Raw genomic sequence first — 21,628 nt, 5'->3', positions numbered from 1 at the left:
GGAAGACACCCTCTGCCCCTCCCCTTCGCCCCAATGCACCCTCTGGGGAAGGGAGAGGAGGCTCACCAGATCCCAGAAGAGAGCGGGCAGATCCCTTCCTCTCTAGGAAGGAAGGCGTAGCGGAGGGAGGGGCTTTGGTTCTGTAGGATCTGCCAGCTTCACCTTCCTTTTCCTGTCCAGTCTAGGAATGCAGCTCCGCTCCTCTTAACCCTTGGCCAGCCAATCTTTTTTGTTCTTTTAATCCTTTGGTCCAGGGTGATGGATGTACAGATGGACTCCAGCTACAAAAGCTGAGGCTGTGGGTGAGGACAGTGACCATCCTGGCTGTGAGTCACAGGCACTTTTCCAGCTCAAGCTGGCAGACATAGCTCAACGCTCCTCCAAAGACACCCCCACTTTAAAATCACATTTTTAAAAAACCACAACTATCCAATACTAAAAAACCAGCACATAAGACAGTTCAGCAAATGCCTGGGATTGACACCAAACAGGTGTAATAGGCAGCTAAAATCAGACTGGGATTTTTGGGTGGGCAAGGAAGATTCTCCATCCATTTTCTCAAACCGCCTGCATTGGAGAAATTTTACTGGTCCACTTTATATGGATGTTTGTTTTCATGAAGCGCTTTGAACACTTCGGAATGTCCCATGAAGAGGTCTAGTTTATCTCCCCATGTTATGCCCCCTTTGCCATCACTCAGAGGTACTCTGGCAGTGCCCACACCTCCCTGCGCCACCTTCCCACTTTTATTCAAGGGGCCTTTCACCAAACACCCCCTTGATTCCTGGTGCCACCCCACAGAACTCCTATCTGAACACTTCTCCCCCAACATAGCAAGGAATGACGTCTCTGGCGCAGTATAACCATTTTATTAAAACATAAACAGGAAGTTCAAGGTAACTTTGTGTACATCATGTGCTTTCAGATATGCCTGTTACTTTTATTTTATTAAAACTGTAAAAAGAGGCTTTATTATGCTGTTCCTCTTCTACTGATCTAACCAACCCTCCTTCACAACTCCCACCACTCTCCCACCCCACTCCGACCTCCAACTGTCTCTCCTGAAGAGGCCAGAAACCACCTTGGCTGCAAGCCTAGAAGTCCGTCTCTCTGCAGGTCTTTTTCCACATGGCCTAGGACAGAAGGACCCAGTGCTACAAAGGCTGAGGCTGATGAAGAGGACAGAGACCACCCTGGCTGTAAGTCTCCAAAACCTCCATCCTTGCAGGCCTTTTCTCATGTAGCCTAAAAGAGTCCAGACTGACTCCAGCTACAAGAGCTGAGGCTGCTGAACAGAGACTTGGGTTTAGCAGGTTGGGGGGGAGTTGTAGCTGTAGGTTTTTGTATATTTGAGAACTTCTCATGATTTATGCGGTATTCTTCAGTCTGGTTTTGTATTCTAAAGTTTTATTTATTGTTTATGACTACTTGCCGATCGTCAGGTCGGCGGTTCGAATTCCTGCGGCGGGGTGCGCTCCCGTCGTTCAGTCCCAGCGCCTGCCAACCTAGCAGTTCGAAAGCACCTCCGGGTGCAAGTAGATAAATAGGGACCGCTTACCAGCGGGGAGGTAAACGGCGTTCCGTGTGCTGCGCTGGCTTGCCAGATGCAGCTTGTCACGCTGGCCACGTGACCCGGAAGTGTCTGCGGACAGCGCTGGCTCCCGGCCTATAGAGTGAGATGTGCGCACAACCCTAGAGTCTGGCAAGACTGGCCCGTACGGGCAGGGGTACCTTTACCCTTTTACTTTGCCATTTATTACATTTGTATAATGACTTTCACCAGAAGATCTCAGAGTGCTTCACAGCATAAAAATACAAAATAAAAAGACAAGATACATAATAAAAGCAAGAATCAATACAAAAGAATAACAATCTTCCCACAAACACATTTGTAAAGACATACAGTAGTACCTTGGTTCTCAAACGCCTTGGTCTTCAAACAACTTGAAACCCACAAGAAAGGAAGTGTTCCGGTTTGTGAACATTTTTCGGAAGCCAAACATGCTCTGTTTCGAGTGCCCCACTTCCATTTTGAGTGCCCCACTTTTGTTTTGAGTGTCATGCTGAGGTCTGTCTTTTTTTTTGCTATTTATTTTTGCGGCTCTTTTTTTGTGTGTGTTTTAGGGGTTGTTTTTAAAAGTCTGAAATGGATTAATCCATTTTGCATTACTTTCTATGGGAAAGCGCATCTTGGTTTTGGAACGCTTTGGTTTGGGAATGGACTTCCAGAGCGGATAAAGTTCGAGAACCAAGGTAGATGGTTACTCACCCTTTCTGCCCCCCTAGCTAGCAGTACCTTAAATGCACTATTATATTATTGTTTTGATACATGTGTACACAACTTTAAAAACAAGGACCGGAACACTGCGCCTAAACGTGAAGCAGAAGCGCACAAAGGCACAATTTCTGAGAGTCTCATGACAGAGCTAGTGTGGTATAGTGGTTAGTGTCAGAGTATGACTTGGCAGACCTGGGTTCAAATTCCTACTCAGCCCTGAGGCTCACCAGGTGTCCTTGGGGGCCAGGCACTGCTTCACATCCTGACCAACCTCACAGGGTTATTGTCAGGATTAAAAGAAGAGGGGGAGAACCTTGGGGAGAAAGGGGGTATTTGAATGCAAGAAATGAATTTCAGTAGGGACAAATATCAGGTTCTGCACACAGGCAGGAATAACATGCATATACAGTGGTACCTTGAGTTACAGACGCTTCAGGTTACAGACTCCGCTTACCCAGAAATAGTACCTTGAGTTAAGAACTTTGCTTCAGGATGAGAACAGAAATCGTGCAGCGGCAGCAGCGGGAGGCCCCATTAGCTAAAGTGGTACCTCAGGTTAAGAACAGTTTCAGGTTAAGAACAGACCTCTAGAACGAATTAAGTTCTTAACCCGAGGTACCACTGTATTGGAAAAGGATCAAGGGCTCTTCGTAGGCCACAAGCTTGTTGTGACTCCACAGTGAGGTGCAGCAGCTAATGCTATTCTAGGCTGCATCAACATAGAATCATGCAGTTTGCAGGAACCCCAAGGGTCTTCCAGTCCAAGCCCTGCAATGCAGGAATGTTGTGTTGCACACATTCTGTCTCCACAATGGCTTTGATGCTTCTGGGGCCAAACCTTTTGCACCAGAGTTCTGGATCGGCTTCATCCCTGACAAGCTGGAATGGTGCAGAGGAGGGAGACCAGGGGGATCAAGGCTCTGGAAACCAAGACTTCGGAGAAACGGTTGAGGGAGCTGGGATGTTTATTATGGAGATGGAGGAGATGGAGAAGGAGATGTGATAGACATCTTCCAACATCGAAAGGGCTGTGCCATGGAAGAGTGAGGAAACTTGCTTTTTTCTCTTCCGGTGGAAGGACACACCAATGCATTCAAGATACAAGTAAGGGAATCTGATGAAACATCAGGAAGAACTTTCTGACAGCAAGAACTGTTTGACTGTAGAACAAAGAAGTTCAGGTGGTGGTGGACTCTTCTTGAATTGAAGGATTTTAAGCAAAGGTTTGATGGCCATCTGTTATGAATTCTTTTGTTGAATATCCTTCATTGCAGGGGCTTGGAGAAGATGACTCTCACCGTCCAATCCAATGCAACAATTCAATGATTCTTGGGGAATCTGATTCTCCCTGCTGTGAGATCTTTGATGAGAAGTGAGAAAGGACTCCTGACTAAAACACTCTCCACATTCCAAGCATTTATATGGTCTCTCCATTGTATGAATTATTTGATGGGAAATGAGATAGGAGTCCTGACTAAAAGTCCTTCCACATTCCAAGCATTTATGTGGGCTCACCCAGGTATGAGTTCTTTGATGGGAAGTGAGACTTCCTTTCTGAGTGAATCTCATTCCACACTCCAAACACTGATAGGGTTTCTCCCCTGTATGAGTTCTTTGGTGGAAAGTGAAAGAGTCACTCCGAGAGAACCTCTTTCCACATTCCAAGCACTGGAATGGTTTCTCCCCTGTATGAATTATCTGATGGGCAGTGAGTTTGATGCTTTCACTGAAGCTCTTTCCACATTCCAAGCACTGAAAAGGTTTTGTATGAATTCTTTGATGGGAGGTGAGATTATATTTCCAGTCAAAGCTTTTTCCACATTCCCAGCACTTATATGGTTTCTCCCTTGTATGGATTTTTTGATGGGAAGTGACATAGGCCTTTGTACTGAAGCTCTTCCCACATTCCAAGCACTGATAAGGTTTCTCTCCTTTATGAATTCTTTGATGGGTAGTGAGATTTTGCTTCATGTTGAAGCTCTTTCCACATTCCAAGCACTGATAGGGTTTCTCCCCTGTGTGAATTCTTTGATGGGCCGTGAGATGGGACCTCTGATGGAAGCTCTTCCCACATTCCAAGCACTGATACGTTTTCTTCCCAATGGGATTTCTTGGATGGGATGAGGAATGAGAGCTCTCTCCACACTCCTCATTTTGACATGGGTTCTCCACTGTGTGGATTTTGTCACGGATTCGCTGGTTCTTAGTTTCTAATTCATCACCACCTGCAACAAAGAGAGGAACAGATCAGAGCCTAAGAAAGAAATGGAGTTCCCAGTGTTCGAAAACCAAGGTTCAGCTTCCGATTGGCTGCAGGAGCTTTCTGCACTCAAGCGGAAGCCACGTCGGACGTTTGGCTTCTGAAAAATGTTCGCAAACTGGAACACTTCCGGGTTTGCAGCGTTTGGTAGCTGATTTGTTTGGCAACTAAGCCATTTGAAAACCAAGTTACCACTGTTTATTATGCCTTTACTGGTTAAAGTAGTGGTTAACATTGAGAACTCTTCAGATTTTGTAGTTAGAAGGGCATGATCATAAATTGGGCTGGTACGCATATTTGTGGTATGGAAAAACTGAAAGGCATAAAGCTTTCATGAATCATGTTATTAGGAAAAACTTATATATAGTTTGGGATAAATGTAAAAACTTGCTGGGAAATAGAAACCATAATGGCAAAATATTATTAGAATGGTAGACAAAACATGAACAGGTCAAATCACTGATGATACATTGAGCAGTGGATAGATGATATAACATTGAAATGGCAGCATGGGAAAGATTGTGGAATGGAGATTTGAAATTTACAGCATGCTATGAGTTAAAAGAAAATGATGTATAGATGGTATTTGACTCCTAGTAACTTAGCTAAAATGTACAAGACCAAATCAAATGCCTGCTGGGAATGTCAAGTGAAGGAAGGTACCTTTTTCACATATTGTGTTCCTGTAAGATAGTAAAAGTCTTCGGGGAAATGATTTATAACGAGTTGAAAAAAATGCTGAAAATAATCTTTGTTTAAAAACCGGAAACTTCCCTTTCAGGTGTAATGGGAGGAAGGTACCCAAATATCAGGAAAAAACCTGTATATGTATGCTACCACAGCTGCCTGAATGGTATACGCCCAAAGATGGAAAGAAAAAGTACCAACAAAAGACGACTGGCAAAAGACGACTGGCAAAAGACGACTGGCAAGTAAAACTGCCGTAACATGCTGAGATTGCCAAACTTGCCAGAAGATTAAGAGATCAACGTGAGATACTTATTTTTAACAGAATGGGGAAATTTTGCTGAATATATAAAGACAAATTGAAAACAATTGAAAATGTTAGCAGGATTGACATAAATATGAGCAATTAGAAGTAAGTTAAAGGAAGTATAAGGATACATTTGCAAATAGATTTGAATTGATTATGCAGTAAGGATAGAATATCAAATAAGGAACCCCAGAGTTGGGGGTGGGAGGGAAGTGGCAGAAAATGTAGGCTAAATTTGTTTAGATTTAAATGTTGTTGAAACATTGTAGAATGTAAAAATGAATACACACACACACACACACACACACACACACACATATGAATGAAGGGATGCGGGTGGTGCTGTGGTCTAAACCAGTGTTTTTCAACCACTGTTCCGCGGCACACTAGTGTGCCGCGAGATGTTGCCTGGTGTGCCGTGGGAAAAATTGAAAAATTCGAAAGATTTTTTTAAAAAAAATTTCAAATTTTCGCCCACTAGGCGGGCGCCGGACTGTGTCCTGGGTATGGGGGGGTGGGGTTTTTGACCCCACCCTCGGCCAGCAGGGGCGCCGATTGGCACTCCTCAGGGGGACACCCTCCACTTTTCTGATGTCCGGGCTGTGATTGGTCCAGACTCCAGCCTGGACCTATCACAGTAGGACATCATCTTCCGACTTCCTTCCCGCCCGAGCACAGTATGCGCAGCAGCGGAGAGAAGAAGACGTCGCGACTCGAGTTACCAGGAGAACTGGAGAAGTTGTCATTTTATTTCTCTTCAGTCTCCACTGAATGCCTTGACTGGGTTAGGGACCCTTATAGCTCAGCATCAGTTGGTGGAAAGGACATGACTTCACAGGAGCAGGAGGAACTAACTGAACTGAGACAAAATTGTGGTTTCAAGCTAAGATTTGCTGATCTACCTTTGGACAGTTTTTGGTTGGATAGTGCCAAGGAGTTCCCCCTTCTGGCAAACAAAGCTATTTTGACATTGCTCCCATTTTCCACTACATATCTGTGTGAGATGAGCTTTTCAAGCATGAGTGCTATAAAAACTAAATACAGAGAGAGACTGAGAGCTGTTGACGAAGAGCTACGTGTGTGTCTTTCTTCGATTCCAGCCAGAATATCAGCTTTGTGTTCAGCCAAACAGGCCCAGGTTGCGCACTGAATAAAGTATTTTATAATTTTTCAAATTTCTGTTTACTTACTATTTCATAATTAAGTAATTATAAAATACTTTCTTTGTGTTTATTTGATTCCTATTCAAGAGAATTACTTTATATATAGTCAATATAGGCACAGAGTTAAATTTTTTAACATTTTCTAATGGTGGTGTGCCTCGTGATTTTTTTCATGAAACAAGTGTGCCTTTGCCCAAAAAAGGTTGAAAAACACTGGTCTAAACCACTGAGCCCAGGGCTTGCCGATCAGAAGGTCGGCGGTTCGAATCCCCGCGACAGGGTGAGCTCCCGTTGCTCGGTCCCTGCTCCTGCCAACCTACCAGTTCGAAAGCATGTCAAAGTGCAAGTAGATAAATAGGTACTGCTCTGGTGGGAAGGTAAACGGCATTTCCGTGCGCTGCTCTGGTTTCGCCAGAAGCGGCTTAGTCATGCTGGCCACATGACCTGGAAGCTGTCTGCGGACAAACACCAGCTCCCTTGGCCAGTAAAGCGAGATGAGCGCTGCAACCCCAGAGTCATCTGCGACTGGACTTAAGGGTCAGGGGTCCTTTACCTTTTAAAAAGGAAGCCTCATTTTAAAAGGTTCGGGCAGTTCAGAGCAGCCTGATCTCTGTTTAAGGTAAAGGTATATAAAAGGATGTCACATAGAGGAGGGAGAAAGGTTGTTTTCTGCTGCTCCAGAGAAGCGGACACGGAGCAATGGATCCAAACTACAAGAAAGAAGATTCCACCTAAACATTAGGAAGAACTTCCTGACAGTAAGAGCTGTTTGACAGTGGAATTTGCTGCCAAGGAGTGTGGTGGAGTCTCCTTCTTTGGAGGTCTTTAAGCAGAGGCTTGACAACCATATGTCAGGAGTGCTCTGATGGTGTTTCCTGCTTGGCAGGGGGTTGGACTTGATGGCCCTTGTGGTCTCTTCCAACTCTATGATTCTTTGATTCTAAAGGGACCCCTGACAATTAAGATCTCTGTTTAGAAAGGCATAATTGGAGGAAGTACATTCCCAGACCAAACAGTCCTCCATTCAAGGTGACTTGTGGAGGTGTTGGAAGCCCAGCTGCTGAAGGCAGCGCTATTGAGCTCCATCAAAATAGAGATACATGTATGGAATTTCAGAACAGATCTCATGATCCAACTAGGATCCTTACTGAGAGAGGCCAGGATACCACGATTCTCCTCTGTAACCTCCTTATGCAGAGCTCTCTGGGCAGGATCCAGCAACGCCCACTCCTCAGCCGTGAAACAAACAGTGACATCTTCAAAAGAAACTGAGCTCTGAAAGAAAAATATCCTTCTCTTAGGCAGCATAAAGATTATTTCCTGCACGTTGCTCTTTTGCTTCCTGCCTGGATTGTTTTAATTGCATTGGTCTGCTGCGCATTTGGATTATTGATGCTTATTTTAATGCTTTAATGGAGTTCTTTCATAGTGTATTTTAATGATGGGTAGGAATCTTAGTGAAAATGGGTGGAACTCCACCTTGTTTTATTCAGATCAATATGTCTATGCAAGCATTCCAGTTTGCCAAATGGAAGAATCCCTCTCTCCTCTCCCTGTGTGTTGTTCTGGGATGGAAAGACTCCCCAGATGTCCCAAAGACAATTTATAATGAATAATACTAGTGACATTCAGAGTTAAGGTGAAGGGGTTACTCTTTATCCTCAGTGCATAAACCTTCATTAATGGCATTTTCAGCCTTTGCTAAGGGCAGCTTTGATAGAAGTCAAGAAGGGATTCATTTGTCCCCAGAAACGCCCTGTCTACTCAGCCTCTTTCCCCCCAAGGCTCCTTCCCCCCACCTGATCCGGTTCCTCAGCCGCTGCTTCCCCTCCACCAGGATGAAGAGATGGAGGAGGAGGTCTTGCCGGCATCCTTCTTTCACCTGCGAGAGACAAAGGGAAGTGGGGAGACCGGAGTGCAGGATGCTTCTCTCAGAGGTGAAGCAGTGCGTCTCTAACTACAGATTAAGAAATACTCCCCTATACCTATTTCAGATTTAATTGTGCAAAATTATATATCAGGCTCCTCTGGGCTCTGGGCCTCAAGTGTCTTCCCCAAAAAGATCAAAAGAACCACTAGATTACTTTCAACACCAACAGAATGGGACCAAACTGAGAAAATTTTCCTTCCTTCTTACCCAGTGCTTTATCTCTGGTGTCCAACAGAGACTTCTCTACTTCAGAGGAATCAGGACACAATTCAGCAAACGGATCCTTTCCCTGAAACAGCAACAAGGATTCAAAACAGAGACGGGGAAAAGAATCAGAATAGGAATGGCAGAGGCAAAAATTTTAGTAGCATCTGGTAGCCTTCCGAAAAAGGATGAGATTTAGGGTCTTCCTCCCTCCTTGGAGCCCCTTGGGAGCATCCAGAGGAAAGTCTCTCTCACCTGCTTCCTCTCCTGTGCCTGACTCAGGAGGAAACCTTCGGCCAGGGCCACTGCCTGGGAACTGGTCTCTGCTCCGCATTCCCTCACCCAGCTCTCCATCTCCGCTGGAAGGACAGCCAGGAACTGCTCCAAGATCACCAGGTCCAGCATCTCAGCTTTCGTGTGCCTTTCTGGCTTCAGCCACTGGTGGCAAAGGTGGTGGAGTCGGCTGCAAACTTCTCGGGGTCCTTCAGCCTCCTGGTAACGGAACCAGCTGAACTGCTGGCTCTGCACCTCTGAGCGGAGGGTGTCCTCCTCTCCCAGGATCTTCTGCCCAGAGCCTTCCCAGAATCCTGCACTGCTTCCCGTTTCCATGGCCGGGCCTCTTCCTGCTTCAAGGCCAGCTGAGTCTTGCTCTTCCATGTGTGTTCTAAGGAAGCCTCCAAGAGACATGAAGGATCCCCTTGGCCTTCTGCCAAGTTCTGTTCGTCCAGATTAGAGGCACTAGAAAATCCAACAAAGAAAAACCATTGTTCTGTTATAAAATCACAACACGGAGAAGAGGGAAAAAATGTTCTCTGAGCAAGTGAGGATGAGTCTCGCTAGGAACCAAGGCTGGACTGCAGCACTGGCCGGACTTTGAGCTTTGCTTAAGAAGAGAAAGGAAAAGGAAAGTGACCGTCCCAGATGTGCAGGAAAGTGAAGGGATTTCTGTGAAATGAATCAGCCTGGTTGATCCTGCCTTTCCGTGTTTGCAGTCAAGGAATAAAGTCAGAACAGTGAGTGACAAGTGAGTCATTCATACCAAGTGTAACGTGGAAACCAGGCTATAGCGAGGAGTTCCCACCTCCTCAAGACAAACTACTGAGATGGGGTCCTTTTCCCCTTGTTCTGAGGGCCAGATCCTCATCTGGGAAACGCCCTGAGGGCCAAGTGGGTGAGGCCAAAGGACAGAACTCAAAAGCAGGTAAAGTAGGACCTACCTTTCTGTGATTGCAACAGTTTTCAAGGTTGTGTTTTAATCCTGAAATATGCCCTGGGAAGTCAGGAGGGTGGCTGTGTAATTAAGAATGTGACACAGCCGACCCCCCACATCTGCGTGGGGTACTTCTGGATCCCACCCCCTTGAGTGTCCGCCTCCACATCCCACTCGTGTGCCAGCCTCAGTCCCTTTGTGGCCAGGGGACTCCATGCTCTGCTTCTGGGGGGATATTTGCCATGCCCTCCATGCGGAGCTGCGCTTGAAGATGACTCGGAAAGCGATGGAAAGCAGGGAGCAAGTGACGGGCTGGCTTCCCTCATGGCCTTTCCCCCCCTGGGCTCCCAAAGGCAGCAGCCATGGGTCTGGCCAGCATTGGAGGGGAGATTCCTGCACTGCTCCTGTTTGGCCTAGAGGACTCTCGTGGTTCCTTCCCCCCCTCCTGGACCCTCTGCTCCCACATTTGGGGGGTCCCCCTTCCCCCTCCCCTAAGCGAGAAGAGAGGGAGACTCACTCGATGCAGGAGGCGCCTCCGAGGAGAGAACAGCTGCCTCTTGACAGGAAGGGGCTGGGGGGCGGGGCTTGGGCTCTGGAGGACCCGCCCCCGCCTGCATTTCTGGTCCTCTCTAGGAATCCAGCTCAGTTGAAAGAACCAGATGACATCTCGCTGGAACCAATCTCGCGGCAGCATTTGACGAGCCATTTCCCCTCCTCTCTGCCTGCCCCCTCCTTCTGCCCCAGCAAGGAGAGCTCAGGCCCCCTCAGAGCAGCCCCACTTGCAAGGCAGCTCCAGAAAGGAGCAAGGAGGCAAGACTAAGGGGGGGGGGAGGGAGAGAAAGAGATGGACAGCGGAGCCCGGGCCGAGTCTGGAGCTGCAGGGGGCTGGAGCCTCTCTCTCTGATTGGCTCCCCAGAGAGGCGGGGGCGGAGCCAGCCCTTTGGGCGGGAAGAGGAGAGGCGCCTTTTCGGAGGCAGTTTGGAGGCTGGAGCTGAGGCGGGAGGAAGGGAGGAGGAGGAGAGGCTGAGTCTGAGGGAGAAGTGGCTCTGGCCTGAGGAGAATCTCGGGGGCCAGAAGAAGGAGAGGGGAAGAGGGGCTGAGTCGGGGGGAGAAGTGGCTCTGGCCTGAGGAGAATCTCGGGGGCCAGAAGAAGGAGAGGGGAAGAGGGGCTGAGTCGGGGGGAGAAGTGGCTCTGGCCTGAGGAGAATCTCGGGGGCCAGAAGAAGGAGAGGGGAAGAGGGGCTGAGTCGGGGGGAGAAGTGGCTCTGGCCTGAGGAGAATCTCGGGGGCCAGAAGAAGGAGAAGGGAAGAGGGGCTGAGTCGGGGGGAGAAGTGGCTCTGGCCTGAGGAGAATCTCGGGGGCCAGAGGAAGGAGAGGGGAAGAGGGGCTGAGTCTGAGGGAGAAGTGGCTCTGGGCTGAGGAGAATCTCGGGGGCAGAAGAAGGAGAGGGGAAGAGGGGCTGAGTCGGGGGGAGAAGTGGCTCTGGCCTGAGGAGAATCTCGGGGGCCAGAAGGGGGAGAGGGGCTGAGTCGGGGGGAGAAGTGGCTCTGGCCTGAGGAGAATCTCGGGGGCCAGAAGAAGGAGAGGGGAAGAGGGGCTGAGTCTGAGGGAGAAGTGGCTCTGGGCTGAGGAGAATCTCGGGGGCAGAAGAAGGAGAGGGGAAGAGGGGCGCTGGCCTGAGGAGAATCTCGGGGGCCAGAAGAAGGAGAGGGGAAGAGGGGCTGAGTCGGGGGGAGAAGTGGCTCTGGGCTGAGGAGAATCTTGGGGGCAGAAGAAGGAGAGGGGAAGAGGGGCGCTGGCCTGAGGAGAATCTCGGGGGCCAGAAGAAGGAGAGGGGAAGAGGGGCGCTGGCCTGAGGAGAATCTCGGGGGCCAGAAGAAGGAGAGGGGAAGAGGGGCTGAGTCGGGGGGAGAAGTGGCTCTGGCCTGAGGAGAATCTCGGGGGCCAGAAGAAGGAGAGGGGAAGAGGGGCTGAGTCGGGGGGAGAAGTGGCTCTGGCCTGAGGAGAATCTCGGGGGCCAGAAGAAGGAGAGGGGAAGAGGGGCTGAGTCGGGGGGGGGAGAAGTGGCTCTGGCCTGAGGAGAATCTCGGGGGCCAGAAGAAGGAGAGGGGAAGAGGGGCTGAGTCTGAGGGAGAAGTGGCTCTGGCCTGAGGAGAATCTCGGGGGCCAGAAGAAGGAGAGGGGAAGAGGGGCTGAGTCTGAGGGAGAAGTGGCTCTGGCCTGAGGAGAATCTCGGGGGCCAGAAGAAGGAGAGGGGAAGAGGGGCTGAGTCTGAGGGAGAAGTGGCTCTGGCCTGAGGAGAATCTCGGGGGCCAGAAGAAGGAGAGGGGAAGAGGGGCTGAGTCTGAGGGAGAAGTGGCTCTGGCCTGAGGAGAATCTCGGGGGCCAGAAGAAGGAGAGGGGAAGAGGGGCTGAGTCGGGGGGAGAAGTGGCTCTGGCCTGAGGAGAATCTCGGGGGCCAGAAGAAGGAGAGGGGAAGAGGGGCTGAGTCTGAGGGAGAAGTGGCTCTGGGCTGAGGAGAATCTCGGGGGCAGAAGAAGGAGAGGGGAAGAGGGGCGCTGGCCTGAGGAGAATCTCGGGGGCCAGAAGAAGGAGAGGGGAAGAGGGGCTGAGTCTGAGGGAGAAGTGGCTCTGGCCTGAGGAGAATCTCGGGGGCCAGAAGAAGGAGAGGGGAAGAGGGGCTGAGTCGGGGGGAGAAGTGGCTCTGGCCTGAGGAGAATCTCGGGGGCCAAAAGAAGGAGAGGGGAAGAGGGGCTGAGTCTGAGGGAGAAGTGGCTCTGGCCTGAGGAGAATCTCGGGGGCCAGAAGAAGGAGAGGGGAAGAGGGGCTGAGTCTGAGGGAGAAGTGGCTCTGGCCTGAGGAGAATCTCGGGGGCCAGAAGAAGGAGAGGGGAAGAGGGGCTGAGTCGGGGGGAGAAGTGGCTCTGGCCTGAGGAGAATCTCGGGGGCCAGAAGAAGGAGAGGGGAAGAGGGGCTGAGTCTGAGGGAGAAGTGGCTCTGGCCTGAGGAGAATCTCGGGGGCCAGAAGAAGGAGAGGGGAAGAGGGGCTGAGTCTGAGGGAGAAGTGGCTCTGGCCTGAGGAGAATCTCGGGGGCCAGAAGAAGGAGAGGGGAAGAGGGGCTGAGTCGGGGGGAGAAGTGGCTCTGGCCTGAGGAGAATCTCGGGGGCCAGAAGGGGGAGAGGGGCTGAGTCGGGGGGAGAAGTGGCTCTGGCCTGAGGAGAATCTCGGGGGCCAGAAGAAGGAGAGGGGAAGAGGGGCTGAGTCGGGGGGAGAAGTGGCTCTGGCCTGAGGAGAATCTCGGGGGCCAGAAGAAGGAGAGGGGAAGAGGGGCTGAGTCTGAGGGAGAAGTGGCTCTGGCCTGAGGAGAATCTCGGGGGCCAGAAGAAGGAGAGGGGAAGAGGGGCTGAGTGGGGGGGAGAAGTGGCTCTGGCCTGAGGAGAATCTCTGGGGCCAGAAGGAGAGGGGAAGAGGGGCTGAGTCTGAGGGAGAAGTGGCTCTGGCCTGAGGAGAATCTCGGGGGCCAGAAGAAGGAGAGGGGAAGAAGGGCTGAGTGGGGGGGAGAAGTGGCTCTGGCCTGAGGAGAATCTCGGGGGCCAGAAGAAGGAGAGGGGAAGAGGGGCTGAGTGGGGGGGAGAAGTGGCTCTGGCCTGAGGAGAATCTCAGGGGCCAGAAGAAGGAGAAGGGAAGAGGGGCTGAGTCGGGGGGAGAAGTGGCTCTGGCCTGAGGAGAATCTCGGGGGCCAGAAGAAGGAGAGGGGAAGAGGGGCTGAGTGGGGGGGGGGGAGAAGTGGCTCTGGCCTGAGGAGAATCTCGGGGGCCAGAAGAAGGAGAGGGGAAGAGGGGCTGAGTCTGAGGGAGAAGTGGCTCTGGCCTGAGGAGAATCTCGGGGGCCAGAAGAAGGAGAGGGGAAGAGGGGCTGAGTCGGGTGGAGAAGTGGCTCTGGCCTGAGGAGAATCTCGGGGGCCAGAAGAAGGAGAGGGGAAGAGGGGCTGAGTCTGAGGGAGAAGTGGCTCTGGCCTGAGGAGAATCTCGGGGGCTAGAAGAAGGAGAGGGGAAGAGGGGCTGAGTCTGAGGGAGAAGTGGCTCTGGCCTGAGGAGAATCTCGGGGGCCAGAGGAAGAGAGGGGAAGAGGGGCTGAGTCTGAGGGAGAAGTGGCTCTGGCCTGAGGAGAATCTCGGGGGCCAGAAGAAGGAGAGGGGAAGAGGGGCTGAGTCTGAGGGAGAAGTGGCTCTGGCCTGAGGAGAATCTCGGGGGCCAGAGGAAGGAGAGGGGGAGAGGGGCTGAGTCTGAGGGAGAAGTGGCTCTGGCCTGAGGAGAATCTCGGGGGCCAGAAGAAGGAGAGGGGAAGAGGGGCGCTGGCCTGAGGAGAATCTCGGGGGCCAGAAGAAGGAGAGGGGAAGAGGGGCGCTGGCCTGAGGAGAATCTCGGGGGCCAGAAGAAGGAGAAGGGAAGAGGGGCTGAGTCGGGGGGAGAAGTGGCTCTGGCCTGAGGAGAATCTCGGGGGCCAGAAGAAGGAGAAGGGAAGAGGGGCTGAGTCGGGGGGAGAAGTGGCTCTGGCCTGAGGAGAATCTCGGGGGCCAGAAGAAGGAGAGGGGAAGAGGGGCTGAGTCTGAGGGAGAAGTGGCTCTGGCCTGAGGAGAATCTCGGGGGCCAGAAGAAGGAGAGGGGAAGAGGGGCTGAGTCTGAGGGAGAAGTGGCTCTGGGCTGAGGAGAATCTCGGGGGCCAGAAGAAGGAGAGGGGAAGAGGGGCTGAGTCGGGGGGAGAAGTGGCTCTGGCCTGAGGAGAATCTCGGGGGCCAGAAGAAGGAGAGGGGAAGAGGGGCTGAGTCTGAGGGAGAAGTGGCTCTGGCCTGAGGAGAATCTCGGGGGCCAGAAGAAGGAGAGGGGAAGAGGGGCTGAGTCTGAGGGAGAAGTGGCTCTGGCCTGAGGAGAATCTCGGGGGCCAGAAGAAGGAGAGGGGAAGAGGGGCTGAGTCGGGGAGAGAAGTGGCTCTGGCCTGAGGAGAATCTCGGGGGCCAGAGGAAGGAGAGGGGAAGAGGGGCTGAGTCTGAGGGAGAAGTGGCTCTGGCCTGAGGAGAATCTCGGGGGCCAGAAGGAGGAGAGGGGCTGAGTCGGGGGGAGAAGTGGCTCTGGCCTGAGGAGAATCTCGGGGGCCAGAAGGAGGAGAGGGGCTGAGTCGGGGGGAGAAGTGGCTCTGGCCTGAGGAGAATCTCGGGGGCCAGAAGAAGGAGAGGGGAAGAGGGGCTGAGTCTGAGGGAGAAGTGGCTCTGGCCTGAGGAGAATCTCGGGGGCCAGAAGAAGGAGAGGGGAAGAGGGGCTGAGTCTGAGGGAGAAGTGGCTCTGGCCTGAGGAGAATCTCGGGGGCCAGAAGAAGGAGAGGGGAAGAGGGGCTGAGTCTGAGGGAGAAGTGGCTCTGGCCTGAGGAGAATCTCGGGGGCCAGAAGAAGGAGAGGGGAAGAGGGGCTGAGTCTGAGGGAGAAGTGGCTCTGGCCTGAGGAGAATCTCGGGGGCCAGAAGAAGGAGAGGGGAAGAGGGGCTGAGGCTGAGGGAGAAGTGGCTCTGGCCTGAGGAGAATCTCGGGGGCCAGAAGAAGGAGAGGGGAAGAGGGGCTGAGTGGGGGGGAGAAGTGGCTCTGGCCTGAGGAGAATCTCTGGGGCCAGAAGGAGAGGGGAAGAGGGGCTGAGTCTGAGGGAGAAGTGGCTCTGGCCTGAGGAGAATCTCGGGGGCCAGAAGAAGGAGAGGGGAAGAAGGGCTGAGTGGGGGGGAGAAGTGGCTCTGGCCTGAGGAGAATCTCGGGGGCCAGAAGAAGGAGAGGGGAAGAGGGGCTGAGTGGGGGGGAGAAGTGGCTCTGGCCTGAGGAGAATCTCAGGGGCCAGAAGAAGGAGAAGGGAAGAGGGGCTGAGTCGGGGGGAGAAGTGGCTCTGGCCTGAGGAGAATCTCGGGGGCCAGAAGAAGGAGAGGGGAAGAGGGGCTGAGTGGGGGGGGGGAGAAGTGGCTCTGGCCTGAGGAGAATCTCGGGGGCCAGAAGAAGGAGAGGGGAAGAGGGGCTGAGTCTGAGGGAGAAGTGGCTCTGGCCTGAGGAGAATCTCGGGGGCCAGAAGAAGGAGAGGGGAAGAGGGGCTGAGTCGGGTGGAGAAGTGGCTCTGGCCTGAGGAGAATCTCGGGGGCCAGAAGAAGGAGAGGGGAAGAGGGGCTGAGTCTGAGGGAGAAGTGGCTCTGGCCTGAGGAGAATCTCGGGGGCTAGAAGAAGGAGAGGGGAAGAGGGGCTGAGTCTGAGGGAGAAGTGGCTCTGGCCTGAGGAGAATCTCGGGGGCCAGAGGAAGAGAGGGGAAGAGGGGCTGAGTCTGAGGGAGAAGTGGCTCTGGCCTGAGGAGAATCTCGGGGGCCAGAAGAAGGAGAGGGGAAGAGGGGCTGAGTCTGAGGGAGAAGTGGCTCTGGCCTGAGGAGAATCTCGGGGGCCAGAGGAAGGAGAGGGGGAGAGGGGCTGAGTCTGAGGGAGAAGTGGCTCTGGCCTGAGGAGAATCTCGGGGGCCAGAAGAAGGAGAGGGGAAGAGGGGCGCTGGCCTGAGGAGAATCTCGGGGGCCAGAAGAAGGAGAGGGGAAGAGGGGCGCTGGCCTGAGGAGAATCTCGGGGGCCAGAAGAAGGAGAAGGGAAGAGGGGCTGAGTCGGGGGGAGAAGTGGCTCTGGCCTGAGGAGAATCTCGGGGGCCAGAAGAAGGAGAAGGGAAGAGGGGCTGAGTCGGGGGGAGAAGTGGCTCTGGCCTGAGGAGAATCTCGGGGGCCAGAAGAAGGAGAGGGGAAGAGGGGCTGAGTCTGAGGGAGAAGTGGCTCTGGCCTGAGGAGAATCTCGGGGGCCAGAAGAAGGAGAGGGGAAGAGGGGCTGAGTCTGAGGGAGAAGTGGCTCTGGCCTGAGGAGAATCTCGGGGGCCAGAAGAAGGAGAGGGGAAGAGGGGCTGAGTCTGAGGGAGAAGTGGCTCTGGGCTGAGGAGAATCTCGGGGGCCAGAAGAAGGAGAGGGGAAGAAGGGCTGAGTCGGGGGGAGAAGTGGCTCTGGCCTGAGGAGAATCTCGGGGGCCAGAAGAAGGAGAGGGGAAGAGGGGCTGAGTCGGAGGGAGAAGTGGCTCTGGCCTGAGGAGAATCTCGGGGGCCAGAAGAAGGAGAGGGGAAGAGGGGCTGAGTCTGAGGGAGAAGTGGCTCTGGCCTGAGGAGAATCTCGGGGGCCAGAAGAAGGAGAGGGGAAGAGGGGCTGAGTCGGGGAGAGAAGTGGCTCTGGCCTGAGGAGAATCTCGGGGGCCAGAGGAAGGAGAGGGGAAGAGGGGCTGAGTCTGAGGGAGAAGTGGCTCTGGCCTGAGGAGAATCTCGGGGGCCAGAAGGAGGAGAGGGGCTGAGTCGGGGGGAGAAGTGGCTCTGGCCTGAGGAGAATCTCGGGGGCCAGAAGGAGGAGAGGGGCTGAGTCGGGGGGAGAAGTGGCTCTGGCCTGAGGAGAATCTCGGGGGCCAGAAGAAGGAGAGGGGAAGAGGGGCTGAGTCTGAGGGAGAAGTGGCTCTGGCCTGAGGAGAATCTCGGGGGCCAGAAGAAGGAGAGGGGAAGAGGGGCTGAGTCTGAGGGAGAAGTGGCTCTGGCCTGAGGAGAATCTCGGGGGCCAGAAGAAGGAGAGGGGAAGAGGGGCTGAGTCTGAGGGAGAAGTGGCTCTGGCCTGAGGAGAATCTCGGGGGCCAGAAGAAGGAGAGGGGAAGAGGGGCTGAGTCTGAGGGAGAAGTGGCTCTGGCCTGAGGAGAATCTCGGGGGCCAGAAGAAGGAGAGGGGAAGAGGGGCTGAGGCTGAGGGAGAAGTGGCTCTGGCCTGAGGAGAATCTCGGGGGCCAGAAGAAGGAGAGGGGAAGAGGGGCTGAGTCTGAGGGAGAAGTGGCTCTGGCCTGAGGAGAATCTCGGGGCCAGAAGAAGGAGAGGGGGAGAGGGGCTGAGCCTGAGGGAGAAGTGGCTCTGGCCTGAGGAGAATCTCGGGGGCCAGAAGAAGGAGAGGGGAAGAGGGGCTGAGGCTGAGGGAGAAGTGGCTGTGGCCTGAGGAGAATCTCGGGGGCCAGAAGAAGGAGAGGGGAAGAGGGGCTGAGGCTGAGGGAGAAGTGGCTGTGGCCTGAGGAGAATCTCGGGGGCCAGAAGAAGGAGAGGGGAAGAGGGGCTGAGTCGGGGAGAGAAGTGGCTCTGGCCTGAGGAGAATCTCGGGGGCCAGAGGAAGGAGAGGGGGAGAGGGGCTGAGTCGGGGGGAGAGAAAGAAGGGGGCCGAAGGATTCCCTGGGTCTGGCGCTCAAAAGAAAACCCCTCAGGAGGGGCATTGCTGAGAGGAGAGAGGGAGGCTGAGGAAAAGGAACCTGGTCTGGTTAAAAGGATTGAACTGCTACACCTCCATAACTAGGAAAGGAGCGAGAGGGAAGTAACAGAAACTGATCTGAGCATTTTCCCACCTTGTCTAGAAACCGGATCATCAATGTATCTGAAGTGTAACAGCTCATTTGAGCAACTGAAGTTTAAGGAAAGGTGTGCCTATGCTACTGGTCTACCTTATAGGAATGTTATAAAAGTTTGTTTTTATGGAGCACTTTGATAAACGCTTCAGAATGTACCACACGGAGGCTGTTTCTCTCCCCACGTTGCGCCCACCCCCTCCTGCTCCACCTTCCCTCTGCATTCAGGGGGCACAGATGGGCTTTTCACCAACCCCCCCCCCTTATTCCCACTGCCACCCCAGAACTCTGACCTGAACACTTCACCCCCAACCTAGCAAAGAATGAGGTGTGAGGTGGAGTACAACTGATTTATTAAAAACAAACACTAATTTCAAGATAACTTGGTGTGGATAAGTTAGGGCTGCCATAAGTCCAGATTTTCCTGGATCTTGGCATTGTCATATAATGGGGGGGTCCTAAAAAAGCACAACAATGTTGGGGTCTCCCTAAAAAATGCTCAGCAGCTTTTGGGGTGTCCTGGTTTTTACTTTTTGAATAATAATAATAATAATAATTTATTATTTGTACCCCACACATCCGGGTGGGTTTCCCCAGCCACTCTGGGCGGATCCCAACAAAGACCAAAAATACACTAATAAGTGTATGGTTTCAAGTCTTCCAGTTTTTTCTGTTCACTCTTCATTACTTTATTACTACTGTAACAATGGGTATTACAAGGCTATTCCTCTAGTACTGAGTTCAACCTCCAACTGTTTCCTTGCAGGCTTTCTCCACCGGCCTGGGGGGGCCGGGTCCAAGGTGATGAGCAGATGGACTCCAGCTACAAAAGCTAAGACCGTGGAAGAGGACAGAGACCATCCTGGCTGTGAGTCCTCTAAGACCTTCTCCTGCCGTGCAGGCCTTTTCCCATGTGGCCTAGGAAAGTCCAGACTGACTCCAGCTACAAAAGCTGGGGCCGCTGAATAAACTCTTGGGCTTAGCAGGTTTGTTGTTGCTACAGGTTTTTCTATCTTTATTTTAGATCTTCTCATGATTTATGTGGCTATTTTTCAGTGTGATTGTGTATTTTAATGTTTTATTTATTGCTTATGACCATTTTGCTATTTATTTATTTAATCTATTACATTTGTATGACGTCTTTCATCCGAAGATCTCAGTGTGTTTCGCAAAATAAAGATGCAAAGTAAAAACACAAAATATGTAATAAAAGAAAGAATAACCCCTCCCCCCAAACACATTTGCAAGGACATAGATTTAATTAGAAAGGACATAGGTTTAATTAAGCAAAGCTCTGGTTTTGATGGTGTTGTTACACAAGCGTGCTTCCCAATTCTCAGCTGCAGCACCCCAAACTCACCCTTTCTGCCTCCTTAAAGGTCAAGGGACCCCTGACCATTAGGTCCAGTCGTGACTGACTCTGGGCTTGCGGCGCTCATCCCACTTTATTGGCCAAGGGAGCCGGTGTACAGCTTCTGGGTCATGTGGCCAGCAGGAGTAAGCGGCTTCTGGCGAACCAGAGCAGCGCACGGAAACGCCGTTTACCTTCCCGCCAGAGCGGTACCTATTTATCTACTTGCACTTTGACGTGCTTTCAAGCTGCTAGGTTGGCAGGAGCAGGGACAGAGCAACGGGAGCTCACCCCGCCGTGGGGATTCGAATCTGCCTCCTTAGCTAACAGTAATTTAAATGCACTATTATTATTTTGATCCCATGTGTACACAATTTAAATACAAGCACCAGAACACTGTGCCTAAACTTAAAGAGACGCACATGCATGCACACTTTCCAAGAGTCTCCTGACAGAGCTAGTGTGGTATAGTGGTTAGAGTGTCAGAATTCAACTTGGCAGACCTGGGTTCAAGTCCCTACTTAGCCATGATGCTCACTGGGGGACCAGGCACTGCTTCACATCTTTCAATATGCGAAGGGCCGTGCCATGGAAGATGGAGCAAACTTGGTTTCTCCTACTCTGGTGGAAGGAGGACCCAAACCAATGGATTTCAGATAGAAGGAAGGAGATTCTGACTAAACATCAGGAAGAACTTCCTAGCAGCAAGAACTGTTCGACTGTGGAAGAAAGTAGTTCAGGTGGTGTGGGACACTCCTGAATTGGAAGGTTTTCAAGCAAAGGTTGGGTGGCCATCTGTCATGAATTCTTTTGTTGAATATCCTTCATTGCAGGGGGTTGGAGAAGATGACTCTCACCATCCAATCCAATGCAACAATTCAATGATTCTGGGAGACTGTGATTTTCCCCACTGTGAGTTCTTTGATGGGAAGTGAGAAAGGACTCCTGACTAAAACACTCTCCGCATTCCAAGCATTTATATGGTCTCTCCATTGTATGAATTATTTGATGGGAAATGAGATGGGAGTCCTGACTAAAACTCCTTCCACATTCCAAGCATTTGTGTGGACTCTCCCAGGTATGAGTTCTTTCATGGGAAGTGAGACTTCCCTTGTGACTGAATCTCATTCCACACTCCGAGCACTGAAACGGTTTCTCCCCTGTATGGGTTCTTTGATGGGAAATGAGATTATATTTCCAGTTGAAGCTCTTTCCACACTCCAAGCAATGATAAGGATTCTCCCCTGTGTGAATTACTTGATGGGAAGTGAGCTTGGCCCTTTCCTTGAAGCTCTTTCCACATTCCAAGCACTGGTAAGGTTTCTCCCCTGTGTGAATTCTCTGATGGGTAGTGAGATTGGCCTGCTGATTGAAGCTCTTGCCACATTCCAAGCACTGATATGGTTTCTCTCCTGTGTGAATTCTTTCATGGACAGTGAGGTGAGCCCTCCAACCAAAGCTCTTTCCACACTCCACGCACCGATGAGGTTTCTTCCCAATGGGATTCTTCTGATGGGAAGTTGAATGGGAGCTTTGACTGAAGCTCTTTGCACACTCCAAATTTTTATATGGTTTCTCCTCTGTGTCAATTTCATCATGGTCTTCCATATTCTTCATTTCCAAATCATCATCACCTGCAGAGAAAAGTGAAATGGATTAGAGCCTCAGCAAGAAATGGAGAACCCTAATTATTGATAAATGCTCATTAATGCTTGTGAGAGAGGAAGAACAGAAAGGAGATAGATGAGATCTTACTTCAGGGTTCACTGGCTTTGTTT

The 21,628-nt window shown here is 52.0% G+C and overlaps 4 protein-coding genes across 11 annotated transcripts in view; 1 reads left to right on the top strand and 3 right to left on the bottom strand.

Annotated features, from left to right (window-relative positions):
* The window catches only part of LOC310692028 (uncharacterized protein), a 49,316-nt gene that overhangs the window by 24,502 nt on the left and 3,186 nt on the right, over nucleotides 1-21,628 (bottom strand). For 2 of the 7 annotated variants that reach the window (XR_014518647.1, XR_014518649.1), the window contains exon 4: nucleotides 20,166-21,484. The exons of 1 other annotated variant lie outside the window; for it this stretch is intronic. Coding sequence is in view for 2 of the 6 variants with exons in the window: in XM_083472412.1 (XP_083328538.1) it covers nucleotides 20,649-21,484 (836 nt within the window). In the remaining 4 variants the exon portion in view is untranslated. Of the gene's footprint in view, nucleotides 1-19,183; nucleotides 19,869-19,916; nucleotides 21,485-21,628 lie in introns of those variants that run through there. 4 more of the 7 variants (XM_083472412.1, XM_083472411.1, XR_014518650.1 and 1 more) reach the window with 3 other exon arrangements.
* The window catches only part of LOC310692027 (uncharacterized protein), a 105,606-nt gene that overhangs the window by 81,074 nt on the left and 2,904 nt on the right, over nucleotides 1-21,628 (bottom strand). The window contains exon 1 of one of the 2 annotated variants that reach the window (XM_083472400.1): nucleotides 67-117. The exons of the other annotated variant lie outside the window; for it this stretch is intronic. The gene's annotated coding sequence lies outside the window, so the exon portion shown is untranslated. Of the gene's footprint in view, nucleotides 1-66; nucleotides 118-21,628 lie in introns of those variants that run through there. 2 annotated transcript variants of the gene reach the window in all.
* On the bottom strand, nucleotides 3,226-10,594 carry LOC310692021 (uncharacterized protein). Its single transcript, XM_083472386.1, has 6 exons — nucleotides 10,557-10,594; nucleotides 9,085-9,545; nucleotides 8,833-8,914; nucleotides 8,495-8,577; nucleotides 7,844-7,970; nucleotides 3,226-4,503 (listed from the first exon to the last, which is right to left on the bottom strand). The coding sequence occupies exons 2-6, from the start codon at nucleotides 9,514-9,516 to the stop codon at nucleotides 3,518-3,520; spliced, it is 1,710 nt and encodes a 569-aa protein (XP_083328512.1). The 5' UTR covers nucleotides 9,517-9,545; nucleotides 10,557-10,594; the 3' UTR covers nucleotides 3,226-3,517.
* LOC310692010 (uncharacterized protein) overlaps nucleotides 18,307-21,628 on the top strand; it is a 155,165-nt gene continuing 151,843 nt past the window's right edge. Inside the window, exon 1 of the mRNA XM_083472363.1 lies at nucleotides 18,307-18,572. The gene's annotated coding sequence lies outside the window, so the exon portion shown is untranslated. The remainder of the gene's footprint in view (nucleotides 18,573-21,628) is intronic.

The sequence above is a fragment of the Podarcis liolepis genome (assembly GCF_965112155.1).
Source record: "Podarcis liolepis genome assembly, chromosome: 13".
In the NCBI taxonomy this organism is placed as follows: domain Eukaryota; kingdom Metazoa; phylum Chordata; class Lepidosauria; order Squamata; family Lacertidae; genus Podarcis; species Podarcis liolepis.
This window is presented reverse-complemented; position numbering and strand designations above follow the sequence as displayed.